The sequence below is a fragment of the Camelus bactrianus genome, chromosome 8, assembly GCF_048773025.1.
Source record: "Camelus bactrianus isolate YW-2024 breed Bactrian camel chromosome 8, ASM4877302v1, whole genome shotgun sequence".
NCBI lineage: Eukaryota > Metazoa > Chordata > Mammalia > Artiodactyla > Camelidae > Camelus > Camelus bactrianus.
The window spans coordinates 31,061,594-31,076,580 of NC_133546.1; the positions used below are offsets into that span (position 1 = coordinate 31,061,594).

A 14,987-nucleotide genomic window follows, 5' to 3' on the forward strand; every position below is an offset into this window, starting at 1 on the left:
AACTGAAGGGAGATTGTATGATGAGAAGTCGTCATTTGGTCTCCTAAAAAACTAAAAATGACTACATACCAATGTTTAATCAAATTAAATTATAATACAATGAAATCATTTTTAGTTTTTTAACATAAATCATTTTTGACTATTGAGTGAGGATTCATGATGCCAGTTTGTTGATTTTAACTTAATTGTAGAAATGTTTTTAAAATGTAACTAAAAGGAATGAGGAAATATGAAATATGAGTCAAGTGAATAAAACTATTCAGGTGCCTTTGGAATATTTTATTTTATTTTTCATTTATTTATTTATTTATTGGAATACTTTAAATTGCTAGCATACTAAACTCAAATAATATTTAGGCCTAGCTAGAGTTAAGTACTATTAGATACTTAGACACCCCCAAGGATGAGAGAGCAAGGCCCATTTCATGTAATCAGTCAAGTCACTTCTAATTTGATTTCTCATTCCTTATTTTCTGTCCTTTAATCAATTTGTGTTAATAAATAAGAAAGTAGAAGGGGGGGGGAACCTCAGAAAAATGAGGAGTATGTGGTTAAAGAAAGGCGTGCTCAGACAAATTGAGCAATGAAGGAAAGATAATTGCTTTTATAAATGGACTTTATAATATTTAATTTGGGGCTCCATCTCAAGTTCAATGAGATCTTTCCCAAATAACAGATTGTACCTTTTTTTCCTTCACTCCTCTCCAACATTGGCAGTCTGCTTTGTTCTTAATAGATCTGAGAGACAAGCTGCCTTGTGTGAAGTTCCTTAATTTGGAATGTACAACCCATGTCAATTTAATAGAATTAGTTAAGACTGAATGTTCACTAGATGTTCTGGATTTTTCTAGAGGTTGGGATAATTAACAAATTTATTTTTGAAGATTTGGTTAAATGATTAACAAGGATGGGTAATTATCATTATTGTCCATTAGAGCTAGAAGATGAGGTTAGATTTACTTGGGGAGTGTGCATGGATGAGTTTATTTATCTATATATCCACAAGTTATGTAGATGTATAGCATACAGATATGGATTCTAAATTGAAAATAAACAGAAAAAGAAAAGACTAGATTTGCTTAACATATCATATGTCAGCTATGATCTCTTTTTTAACCTCTCCAAGGGCAATGCTTATGTATTTCCTATATTTTAAAATTGACAAGTGCCTGGTCCACAGACCCCCCCCCCCCCAAGAAAGCACGTATATTGTCAATGGCATTCCTAGGAGCTTAGAGACCCAGCTTGGCAGAGGTACAGAGAATGATGCAGTACATATAATTTTAAAGAACACAGACTTCTGTGGTTACTTGCCCACATCTCGATTTCTGACATTAGTACAGTTTCTGTCCTATTTCTAAAGGAAAGGAGATGGATACTAACCTACCAATTTCTTAACAATATATTATTGGAAAATGGGAACTTGAATAATTAGGAAGAAAAAAATCTTTATAAAGCTTCTTTCTCTTAATCTATACAAGTCTTCTGTTTGTAGATATATCAGAGTTTATACTATTAGACTTTTATACTAGATTCTAAACTGGTGTAAAATTTAATGTTAATTGTCTTAGTTGCAAATTCAATCTCTATCTGTCTCCCTCCTGTCTTTATTTTTATGTAAATTTATTAAAAAAAATTCAGTTGCTACTGGAGGTCTACTGAATAGCAACTGTTTTCTCTATATACAATGAGCATATTTGCCTGGAAATTTAAGATTCAAACACACAACTATAAACACATCTTATTTATATTCAATTTATATGTGACCACAAAATATTTTCTCATAACTGTCAGGAATTTATAAATATTTCTTTTAAATTCATTATATATATAATATACAGAATATATGCAAATATGTTAGCAATGTCAATATTCTAAGTTGTACATTACTTTAAAAAGTTTTCCCAAAGAATGTCCTACAAAGAAAGATTATTAATACACCAGTTTCAGAAATTGATTGCAAAATTTCATTAGTGATCGGGCAGATCTTTATTTTAAAGTTGCGTTACTTTCTCTCTCCTTTCCTCTAAAATATTAGCTATTGGAGAAAAGTTTTAAGACTTTTAAGAAAGGTATTAGAAGGTTTAGGTTTGAGCTTTAATAGGCCAAGTGCCATCTGTTTATACAATTGGTAACATTTTATTATTAACAGCTCTGGAAGAAGGAGGCAGTCTATTTCGGTGGCGAGGACAGATTTCTGTCCATCTGTGCGCGTATTGCAGCATGTCACTTGTGCTTTAGATCTGCATAGCTCTGAGCCAGTGCTGATGCCATGGCAAGGTCAAGAGGTGGAGACGCCTGTCAGCACATTCTGTCTCTAACAGGGTGACAACTACAAACTGGTGCTTCAAGCCCCACCCTGAGGCAGTCATTCTGTTGGGCCTCGGAGCTGGGCCTTCCACACTACCATGTCAAAGGAAAATGTTAACTTTAAACATTTAAAAATACCAGACTTAGAATTTAATCTGTGATGTGTCTCTGGTTAATGTCAGGTTCCTTATTAGGGTGGCTCATTTCTCAACATTTAAAAACGTGTACAGTTCTGTGGTGACTTTTCTTCCTTTTTTCCAAGTCCTTAGTGATTACATGAGAGTTGGCAGGAAAGCACAATCCAGGTGAAATTCTATTTTATTGCAAAATAGCTAGAAAACCAAAATACAGGGAGTTAAGACTGACTTTAAAGACTGCAGTGCTGCGTGTTGATATTAACACCGTTCCTTGTTTGAGAAATTTCAGTATCTAGAATCTCTAAATGTGTGTTTTCCCTCCCTCTTTTTCCAAAAAGTGCCTATCAGATTGTTGTGGAGGAGTTGCATCCTCACCGAACCAAGAGAGAAGCTGGATCCATGGAATGCTACCAGGTTCCTGTCACATACCAAAATGCCATGAGTGGGGGTGCACCGTACTACTTTGCTGCGGAACTACCCCCAGGGAACCTTCCTGAGCCGGCCCCATTCACCGTGGGTGATAACCGGACCTATCAGGGCTTTTGGAACCCCCCTTTGGCTCCACGCAAAGGATACAACATCTATTTCCAAGCAATGAGCAGCGTGGAGAAGGTGAGCTCCCTCCAAGATTTTGCTTTTTCACTGCCCTGAGGAAAAGCTGCAGCCGAATTTTATAAATACTCAGTAACATTTGTCAGGGGAAAAAAAAAAAAAAGAAAGACAGAAAAAAAAAAAAAAATCGCTGTGTAGGGGGTGTTGTTCCTGTTCCCAGCCGCCTGCACGGTTTTGGGCCAACCGTGGGGCTGCGGCTCCATGCCAGGTACATCGCGCAGGATTCCTGTCTCCTAGTAACTGCTTCTACTTGAGCCCTCTTCAGGAAAGCCCACAAGAGCAATTGGGAGTAAAATGATTTGAAAAGGTGGGCTGCTGCCGGGACTCCAGCCCCAGTAAATACCCGGCATTGTTCTGTCTCTTTCGCTCAGTCGTGGCACACTTCAGAAGATTAAATTGACTGCAGGATAAACAGAATGCGTGTTCCACAGCAGGCTAATAAACCCTTATAAACTTTTCAGGGGGCACAAGCCAAATAGTAAATAACAAGTAGCAATCCTCTGATTACAAAGTAATAGGGCGCCCGTGGTATATCTGACTGAACCCAAACAGACGGCTGCCTGGCAACGGCTGGATGCTGTGCCCTTAGAGAAGTCTGTTTTCCCTTTCCCTTGCTGCCCCTCCTTTTCCCATTTTGGACACAGTTGTTTTTGCACACTGCCCCTGTTCCCAGATGAATATTGAAGAGGGAAACACAACAGGAAGTTGGAAACTACCAGTGGTTCTATCCGGGAAAATAACCTGGCCTTTCATGCCTCATGCTGTCCTCTTGAAAGATTTTCTTTCCTAAAACATTTAATTTTTTTTTTTTTTTTTTGGCAGGGAGGGGTAGGAAAAAAGATGTTGAGAATAGAAACCTTCTACAATTTAAAATTCAATAGAAGAATGACATTTTTATGTACTGGTAGCTCTGTAAGAAATTGCAGGGTTTGGGTAATTGTATCCCCCAGGTGGATACCTAGGAAATGGTGTGAAATATGTGATATCCAATTGCAACAGTCATATTATATCTTGGACTAGTTTCATTGGAAGGCATAACAATCCATTTGCATTTCTGTAAGGGGATATGAGAACTTAGGGTATCGACTGGCTTTTTTTTTTTTTTTTTTTTTTTTTTTTTTTTTTTTTTGACTGGCTGCTTTTGAATGACAGCTTTACCTTTGTGCTTACCTGCATGATTGGCTTACAGTACATGGAAAGAAAAATGCCACAGCATTTTCTGAGATGTGCTTCAGAGCCAGAGGCTGCTTATGGTTAAAAATGATCTTGTCATCTTCTAGTTTATTTTTACATAAGTGGGAGTCTTTGGAGGCAAGTCGTCTGCCCACTTCCCACACACATCATTCCTTGCCACTGCCATGATGGGGCTGCTCAGAAAAGAGACAACCATGGAAATTTTATTCCAGTCTGTGTATAAAGTAGCATAGTTCTGTGTTTTTGGTATTCATCCTTAGAGAGGTGAGAGATTCCAAATTAACTTTTGTTACTTGCTCTGTGGTATGAGAGAAGTGTTAATGAATATCTGTTACTTAAGAAGAATTTTCTCTGACACTCTTTAAAGGCTTTGATATGAATTTTTCTTCTAATTATTAATATATCTACATGTGGTTTAATCAAAGTACAGTGTAGCAATAATGTATTTCACAGTTATCTCGGCAAAAAGTTTTAAAATTGGCATGTCTCCTACCAGCAGAGGTTGGTAATCCTGATAGAGGTAACAGAAATTGCTTTTAGGAAATCAAAATCCCTTTGGGCCTTTATGAGAATGTAAAACAGTCTCTTGGAGCTTCCTATGAAGGCTTCAGGTCACAATTAAGTAATAGAAGTGCAGATTTTCATATTTAATTATGAATTTCCCCCTCAATGCTCTAATTTTATTTAATTCAAAAATAATAGATGCTTAAGAGAAAATTACATACACTCGATTTATCAATATATAGAACTACTCAAGATGGAGTTGCAAATCCATCTTGAAAACAAATAGCCTCTGTTTTGTTCACTGTCTTTAACATCTTTCCCAACCTCTTCTGTATTCAAAGATATAAACCGAATGAACTAAGTCCTGGAGGAGTAAGGTGCAAACCTGGAAGTGTGTTTCACCCCCTATTACCACCCCACAACATCTGAAAAGAAGGAAAAGATTTTTCAAACTTTGAAATGTCTTCTCCTTTCCGCTTTCTACTTCTGCTTCTTCAATCCCACCTATCTAGCAAGAGGAGGAAAGTAATCCCACCAAGAAACACTTGACCCAACGAAATTAAAAAGGAAAAAAGAACAGATAAAATATTCTGCAACTGTGGTGCAATTTTTGGATGATCTTTCTAACTTCCATCACTTAGCGCTTTCGTCTGATTTGTATATTTGGGTCTGATTTGTATTAGCTTTGCAAATACATTTTTCTTTCTGATCATTCAAAAAGTACAATAAATGCAATAGAATGACATGCTACTTGTCCCACACAAGATAGCCTGTTTCATTACAAGTGAACACAAATACTTAAATCTTTAGAAAATACTAACATTTTTAAGTTAATTTAAATTTTTAAAAAATCTCTGTGAGAACATATAAAAATGGTGTCCTTAATACTTTGGTTCTATTCTTTATAATCCTATTTTATAACCCTAGATTGATCTTGATAATAGTTGTAATTTATGAAACAGGAAACATAATCTGTAACTGACTGTCTTCTTTCGTTTTTCACTCCATCAGGAAACTAAAACCCAGTGTGTACGAATTGCTACCAAAGGTAAGAGGTTTGCTTCCCCCCCACACCCCAAATTCCATTGCCAGCTTTCTAAAATGAAAGAGCTTTGTTCCCTGCTTCAGGGCTAATTAAATGTGTCATTTCTATTACAGAGTATTTGTAGCAGGGCTCAGTTAAACTGCCAGCCAAGTTCTCTGCCTCACTTGGGTGTCTTTAACATGTAATGGGTGCTACTTTCCATCCTCTAGTACTTGACTGGAGGAATCTTGTTATGAGAATAGGAAGGATTTAGAAAACCTTAGAAGGGCTTGTTTCTGCCATTTAGTGTCTGAAAGGTCTTGTGCTGCTGATCAGCGACGTATTAGGAAAAGCTTAGCAACATCAGCTCAAAATAGCAAATTGCTTATTTAAAAACCTCTGTTACTTTCTGTGGTAGACAATCAAACATAAAAATACTGAACCAGTACAGACATGTGTTTAGGGTATAGGTGTGGAGAGGGGCCATATCAGTAGTGCAGTTTGATTGAAGATGCTTTCCTTTATTTTTTTTTCAATTAAAACAAATTTAAATCAAACTGATGCCAAGAAATTAGATCTGTGATGGCTAATAGGGCTGTTCTTCCTGATATCACGTATTATGCTTTAGTTGCCTTGTTTCTTTAAGAGAAAACATTCTCATCTTTGAATGAGTATTTAGAGTTCAGAGTGGGAAAAAGTCTCCTGTATTCACTATGTTTGTAATCCTTCATTTGAGTTATTTGACCATGCCAGCAAGGGAGAGAGAACTACTTGGTATATGTATTCTAGCAAGAGAAATGAGCAAAAGCTGTCCACATGCAGACGTGGGGCTCTGCAGAGAGTTGTTGCTCTGGGTGGTTTGCTGCCAGAATTAGTATTAGGCCCACATTCATGAGCAGAAGTTGATTCATTTGGAGTAAAAATGAATGGCCATATTCTGTTTGTGCTGGCATCTCTCCTTTCATCATTTTTCTCTTTCTAATCATCAATCTGCTCAATTAAGCATTTGTGTTATACCCTTGATTTGTAAAGTCAATAATGAAAGACTTTTTCCTTGACTCATGAGAAGTAATAAAAAAGCTTCACAGAAGAGAAAAAATATAAACTTTTTCAATTCAAGTATTAAGATTTCTCATGATATTAAAAAAATATCCAAAATGAAGGAAAAGAAAAAATATATACAGATGCATATAGTATATAGGCATTTATTTTATTTCAAAAACTTAGCTTATGGATTAAGAGTTAAAGTTTTTAGAAGATACTAGCAGAAGACATTTAGGACGTATGCTTTTCCAGATTTAAAATAGAGCCAGAAATGTGAAATGGTCTCACGTCAGCCTCCAAGATTCTTTTTTAGATACGGTCATGCTGTGTTTCTATAACACAGAAAAGATAGCTATAAATGATTCTAAAGTTTTAAATTTTCTTACTTGATTACTTAATTATTTGCACTTGCATGAGCTTAAGTGTCATTTTGTTCCTTGCTCAATACAAATAAAATTATGATGACAAATATCGCATGAAATTTTGACTGCAGGAGAATTGAGATTATGGAAATCATATTTATCATGTGGTATAGAATATTTCCCAGAAACTCAGAGGTGGTTAAGACAGGGTCCGTGTGTGGTAGTTTCCTCCTTGCTTAATAATCTAGCCCTGCTCTACTTCCAGATCTCAGGTTGACAGTATGGTTTAATGAGTGAAAGAAATCAGGCCCTGGGCGATCTGGATTCAAATCCTGAATTTGCCCCTCCTTACTATTCTTTAAAGTTCAGAAAAATATTTAACCCCTCATTCTAAGAGTAATTGAGTACCTACTCATTACTATTTTTGTGAAGAGTGAAATAGTTTATATGAAATGGTTGAATAACGCCTAGTATATTGTGACTATCAGTTGAGTTAACTGCTATTTCATCATCATAATTATTATAATCATTTTGTATCTTACTTCAGAAGGACATAACTTGTGTTACATAGTAATGAAAGAAATACAAATAAAAACAAAACTGGGTTTTCATGATAGAGATTTCTTGGGAAAAAAGAGGTTTTGTTTTAATTTTTTTAATGTTTCTGTCCAGATCTAATTTAATATCTTCTCTGAGCATTCAGCATTTTTCTACATAGAAAAACCATACTAAGATAAAATCAGCTTATTGCCTGACTATATTTTAAACTAACACCATACAAGTATCATCGGCTTTGGTATAAAATTTTTCAATATGAAAATAAAAATGTTTCTGGCAGGGCATTTTGAAGATACACTGACTAAATGACACAACCGTATTGACTGTGAAGGGATGAAGGAAACTTATGAGCAAAGAATGTTTAACTATTTCACAGGTATATAGAATACATAAGCAAAAACCTATTAAACTATATACTTAAAGTGCATGCACTGTACTGATTTAGAGTACTGAAAATTCTTGTGGGGAATGTGAAAGAATTTAAAAGCCAAGAGCTACTAGCCTACACAATAGAATAGTATGATCATTTTGAAAATATTTTGACTTGTGAAAATTAGTCTAAAACCTTTCCAATGTAATAGATTGTTTCCTGCCTTCTTGGAAGTCACACCTGATGGCAGCCAACACTAAAGAGGGTATAGACATTGACTTGACTGTTTAAAAAAAAAAAGAAACACATGGAGTAAGTAAACTACATTGTTAACATCTAAAAGAAATGATGTGAATGTATACTATGAGACAAAAGAACTGTTCTGGGAGTTACGTTCATTGCAGCTGAGGTCAATGGTCCTGCTCTCTGACTCACGCTTAGGTTACGAAGTTATTGAGAAGATACATAGAATGGAGGGGTTTATCTAAATTATACCAGAAATCAGGAAAATCATACCATTTTTAAAATAGCATATCCAGAACCAGAATTGTAAACATATGAAAAGGAATTCAGTCCACTGTTATCTTTGAAAAGCAAAAAGGAGAAGAAGCCTCAGGAAAGGTCTCTGTGGTACATCAAGAAAAAGGGGCAACCTTCTAAAGTCACTTGTCCAGTGAGGAGCATCATGCAACTTACATGCTTGACATGTATAGCGCATGTCTGTCTGACCACTGAAAGAACACTATTTTAGGCTGTTCAATACTGGTTTGCTTTCTGTCTTTTTACATATAGTTTATAACAGTGCAGCAAACTGGTATACACATACACACAATTATTTGTAAATTAGCAGCTAAGAATCTTGTGCCATGAAGAATTTATACTACGGCAACTTCATTTTCTTCTCAAATTATTTCAGTGGGTGATATTTTAAAGGTTAGATTTAAATATGAAAATATTATATAAAGAAAGTATAATAGAAATTATTCAACAGATTTTCAAAAGTGCTTCTCTGGGAATATGCTGTATCCATGTTAAATTAACAAGGGGTGCATTTCAATTGAATTTTCCTTTTATCCTGTTCAATAATATTTAGCCTGTTATGTCATTAAAATGTTCCCAACGTATAAATAATCATTAATGGAACCATATACTCATTTACATAAAATTATTCCATAAGAAGCAAGCATTGATCAGCAATAAAGATATCAAATAATTCCCTAGAATAAAACTAAGAAACAAGACCAATAGTATATGAAAGTGAAAGTATTATGATCTGTTCATATAAGTAGCTTACATTTTGAAATTATTTTGATTGTGTCCAGTTTCCCCTCGTATGAAAATCTGGGTTTGTAGAAGAAAACTAGTTACTTAAAATTTTAATTTTGATGGAAATTTCTAAGTCGGTCAACATAGAAACGTCAAAGAAAACAAATAAGCCAACTCGGAGCCTTAACGATTTTAAGCTGAGCTATACCCATCGCTGAAACTCCTGAACTCCAGACATTTATGTTTGAAAAAAGTAAATGTCCTCATTATGAAAACCAGTGCTGGTGGATAATCCATTACCTGCAGCAGATAATGTCTGAACTGACGTTAGATTTTTATTTTCCCCTAGGAATCATAGTGAAAAATAGTGGTTTCTTTCCAAGATGAGGCGTGAAGGACCAATTATTTCACAGAATGATTAGAAGAGAGCACTCAGAGTCCTTGTAACCTAATCAGTGACTTTTAAAAACAGGGAATCTTCTCTTAGGTGTCAGGCTAGAACCCCAGGGACCCATTTGCTGATTTGGCATTGGTGCTTTGGTAGGATTTACCCTCACTGGGCCCCAGACAAAGCTGGAAAGGCAGAACCCAGATGATTCTCCTAGAAGCCATCGAAATAAGAGAATTCCAAACGCTGAAGTGTGCATATCTCCATTCATCCATTCATTTCATACCGGCTTATTTATCCTTTTGATAAATCCAGCGTTGACATGTGATTGTGAAAGGTGTTGGTTTAACTCTTTTATGTGCTTCCATCCTAGAAATAGTCCAAATCAGATCATTATTAATTCAGGATGTACTTATGTGAAACAATGATGATATAGGTCCTTTCCAACCTCTCAGAAATATCTTGACTTCAGTGATAGCATGCATTTTTAAACATGCATTTCCAATGTTAAGAAAAATTCACTTGTTATAAAAGAGTAGGTGTACATGGAAGATTTTATCCAATATATATGATAAAACATAAATATTGGTAACATTTTATTTATGTTTTCTTTCCTCCTTTGCATCTGTTCCCTAATTACTGGATAAAGAGGTTTTTAAAAGCATTTTCTTTATAGTTTAAGTTTTGTCTCAGCTGCTTTTGTCGAATTTTTCATTGGTGCCCTTTTCTCTGAATGTGCAAATGGATAAAAGTACCTTTTGAAGGGATCAGGCATTCAAAAATAATAAGCATGAGAAGAAAAAGAATACTTAGCCAGAAATTACAGTAATACCATGGAAGCTCCATTTGATTGCACTGTATGTACATGTGTGACTGAATTCATTTCCATCATATTTATCACACATGAACTTGAACTTGAGTACCTCTCACCAATCTCAGCTCTTAAGTTGCACTCTTGACCTGTATCCTTTATAGAGCTTACAGCTGAAGTGGAGGAGGTGAAAGTAGGGGTGAGGTCTAAAGAAGAAATATATATTTCATTTGGCTTCAGGCTCTAAAATCCTAACCTTAATTTCTTAAATTGTACTAAGATACTTTATATTTTGCCACCTACATGTTCAAGGAAATGCTAAAGCATCAAGACAAAATTTTCGGATTCTTTCATACTGCTTTTTTTAAGCTGACGGAAACTGAGGTCAACTGTGATAGTTCAGTCACTATTAAGAAATTCTGGGCAAGGTCAGGGCTTTTGTTGGTCCCTAGGATAGAATTAGCTTTGAGGAAGCTGCCAGCTCTTCTGAAAAATTGAAATCAGAATAACTTTGTCGTTCTTCCTCTGAATGCCTAAGTGCTCTTGCTGGTACTCACACTTTTCTCCTGCAAGGGGGAAAAATGTGCATCATTCTTCTTGCCTACTGGATCTGTGTACTAGTTTTTAAAATTAATCTGATTTGGGGTTTCATTTTTCTTGAACTCAGAAGGGAGGGAATTACAGAAAAGTATATTAGTAATAGACTACAGCCTGAGGAAAATGAAAGTATATCTAAGTGAAGCCAAGCAGGAAACAAGTACAGTTTTAATAAAGCTTATATCAGTGGTTCATGGCTTGCAACTAACCTCTTTTAGGCACCAGTGTTTCTTCCTTTTTTTTTTTTTTTTAACATTTTTTATTGATTTATAATCATAGGCATCAGTATTTCTTGATGCTCTGTCAAGGCCTTACCATCTTAAAAAAAAAAATCTTTTTAAATATAGAGAAAGTTACTAAAAATTAACAGCCAGTACATTTTTCTAACTTATTTGCAACACTAAAATATCCCTTTTTCTTTTGAAAAAGTAGAGTAGAATAAAAGGGTAGTATTTCTACAGCAGATTCAAAGGCTAATGATTCTCCAAATTCTTTATTATTATTCAGAAATTTCTTAGGATGAAGAAGTCTAGATGGACTGCATGGTTTATGAGGGTTGGGGTGACATCTGCTTATATTTGTTAAGACCATGCCTGATATTTCATATAAATGCAGTCAATCTCTTTGGAATGAATCAATACTGTTTTCCAGAATTATTCCACTTTTCAATGCCCTGAAGATATATCAGTTGCTATTTTTTCACTGCGTCTTTACTTTATTGATATAATTTAGAATTTGAGGTGTTTGTTTTCTTTTTAGTCTTTTATAGAAAAAGAAAAAAATTAATGAATAAAAAGTTTGCCATCTTGGTATTCCCGTCAGCTTTTGCTTCCCTTCCATCTAAACTACACTACACTCTCAGAATGGAAAAAGAAATGCAGAAAGAAAAGTTTTGCTTAAGTTATTAGTTTCATTATTTCTTATATTACTTTTCACCTTTTTTCTTTAAGAGGAGAGTAGGTTTAAAAAGTAATTGAATTCCCCACCTCTCCTCTTACTGGGTAGAGAGGATTTATGTTGCTATCAACACAGGCAGTGAATGATGTACAAGCCCCTGACTTTGAGAAGCTTATGGTCCAACTCATGACATACCGAGACCTGAGAAAAATTAAAGACTAGAAAAAATACAAGAAACGTTGTATATGTAATATAAGCATATATACTATGTAAGTATTCTGCTAAAGTCACGGGGAGTTTTCAAAAACAGCAAATTATTGTTGGGAAATTTGTGGCTAGTCATGATTTTTAATCTCTGTTTTAAGAAGCCATTTGAACCTTATTTACTTATTATTATATTTATTTCTTATTTTATTATTTTTAGCAATTATATATTAAGAAGATGTTACTACTTTATTTTGCAAACATTTTAGGAATTGCAAGAGCATTTACTCTACTTTTGTAAGAAACTGTTTTAAAAATTGAAAACAATGCTTACATACACAAACTTGTTATATACAGAATATTAAGAAACATCTTTCCTTAAGTTTTAGCATTAAATTTACTTCTGAAAAGATATAAAAATAAAATTCTCCTTCTACCTCTATTTCTAAGTGTATCTTGACATTGTGAAGTGAGTCATTGCAATGATAGTGTCATTTGTGATTAAATATATAATGTGAAACCAAAACTACCAAAAGGATATTAAAATAAATTGGTTCCTGAAATATTGCAGCTATCACTGGTAACTCCTGATGTCGAATCTGCCACCGAATAGCTCTTGTGTTTTCACTGATTGGCTTTATAATAAGCCAGTTTGATAGCTAATACGTGTTCAATCCCCATCTTCATGTCAACCAAGGCAATAAGATTACCAGAGGTCTACTATGGAAATCATTTCTGCAATGTGATTAAAGATCAATTCAGACATTTTATTTAGTAGTTAGTATATACTGATAGCAACAAACTGAGGATGCCAATAGTTTGTCTGGGAGAGTTTTATAATTTAGCATTTCATTAAAATAATATGAACAGCAAAGTAATTATTGCCTGTATTTCTAAAAATATTGTCTTAAGAGGCGAATGATAATGAAATAACTCCATGACTAATGTAACATTTCATAGACTTTTATGAGGAAGCGTCAGAAATAACATTATCTGACAAAGCAAAGATGGCAAAACTCTCGATGATAGAATTATCTCTTCCTGTAATTCCTTTTTGAAAACCAGCAATCAAAACTGAGCCTGTTAACATTTCTAGATAGTCATATTGTATTAAATAGCTAATAATTTGTAATCATAGTCATTCTTGGTTTGGGGCTCTGTAGAAGCTGAACAATGGCTCCTTCAAATATATCCATGTTCTAACCCCCGAATCTTGTAAATATGTTACCTTGCATTGCAAAGAGACTTTACAGATGTATGAAGTGAAGGATCTTGAGATGAAGAAATTATCCTGAATCATCCAGGTGGATTTAGCATAATCATGTGTCCTTATACGTCGCAGATGAGAGGGACAGAGTCAGAGAAGGGATGTGAGGACAGAAGCAAGGACTGGACTGATACACTTTGCAGAAGGAGGGGTCCATGAGCCAAGGAATGAAAGTGGCCTCAGGAAACTAGAAAAGACAAAGAACTGATTTTCCCCTTTGAGTGTCCAGAAGGAACACAGAACTGCCAATGCCTTAATTTTAGTCCTGTAAGATTCATTTAAGACTTATGACCTCTAGAACCATACATCATACATTTGTGTTGTTTTAACCCAGGAACGTGTGACAATTTGTTGCAGCATAAAAAGTAATACAGACTTTGGCACCTGGAAGTGGGGTCCTGCTATAACAAATAACTAAAAATATGGATTGAATTTGGGCAGTGGGCAGAGACTTGGAAGGATTTTGAGAAGCAGGGCAGAAAAAGCTTAGATTGCCTTTAGCAGACTGGTAGTAGAAACATGAATGTTAAAGCATCTGCTGACGAGGGCTCAGCAGAAAATGAGGAACATGTTATTGAAAACTGGAGGAAACAGTATCCTTGTTATATGTCAGAAATTTAGCTGATTTGTGTCCTGCAGTTATGTGGGAAACAAAATTTGTAAACAATGAACTTGGATATGTAGGTGAGGAGATTTCCAAGCAGTGTTGAAGGTGCAACCTTTCCACAAATACACAAACATTCACACGCACATATATTATTGGTTGATACAATTATCTTTATGTAGTGGCAGTACAGATTCCCTATTTTTATCCTTTGATTTTCAAGAAGGCAAATGGTAAATGATAGAGAAATTAATTTTATTCTTAGCAATTCAAAACAGATCTTCAGGATGAATCCCACATCAAAAGGATTGCATTAGTTTCATTGTAGCATTATGGTAACATGCGCTCTGCCTCTTTTTTTTTCCCCCTGTATTTATCCGATTGTAGGGAAAAAAGATTAAAATCTAGTTCGGCGTCATTGAAACACATTTGCAGGGTGTTACAGAGCATTGGTTCATGATTATTGCTCCATAATAGGCAAAGTATGCTTTATCCCCTATCAGTTTAGTGTCTGAAATTATGCATTCTATTCAGTTTTTAATGAAATGTGGATTAAAGATTATCTCCCTGATTTAATAAATGACATTAGAGTAGAAAGTTAATTGGATCTTTCTTGAATAAGCAGTGACCACTATGTGCGATTGATAGGAGGAAAAGACAGTACATGACATATATTTTTAATTTGTTTTATGTGTTTAAAACTTTAAGATTAGTGAAACAGTTTTTGTTTTTTTTTTTAATGTGTAATCAGTTTTCTCAAGTAAATTATGTAGCTCCTATTACCCTTGTAAAAATCATGGAAACATTCTAATTTCTTTTAAAAAATTTAAATTTCACA

At 34.8% G+C, this 14,987-nt stretch overlaps 1 protein-coding gene across 5 annotated transcripts in view; it reads left to right on the forward strand.

Moving 5' to 3' along the window:
* PTPRK (protein tyrosine phosphatase receptor type K) overlaps nt 1-14,987 on the forward strand; it is a 510,632-nt gene that overhangs the window by 414,537 nt on the left and 81,108 nt on the right. For all 5 annotated transcript variants that reach the window (XM_074368389.1, XM_074368386.1, XM_074368385.1 and 2 more), the window contains exons 12-13: nt 2,786-3,059; nt 5,769-5,805. In XM_074368389.1, the coding sequence (XP_074224490.1) occupies nt 2,786-3,059; nt 5,769-5,805 (311 nt within the window). The remainder of the gene's footprint in view (nt 1-2,785; nt 3,060-5,768; nt 5,806-14,987) is intronic.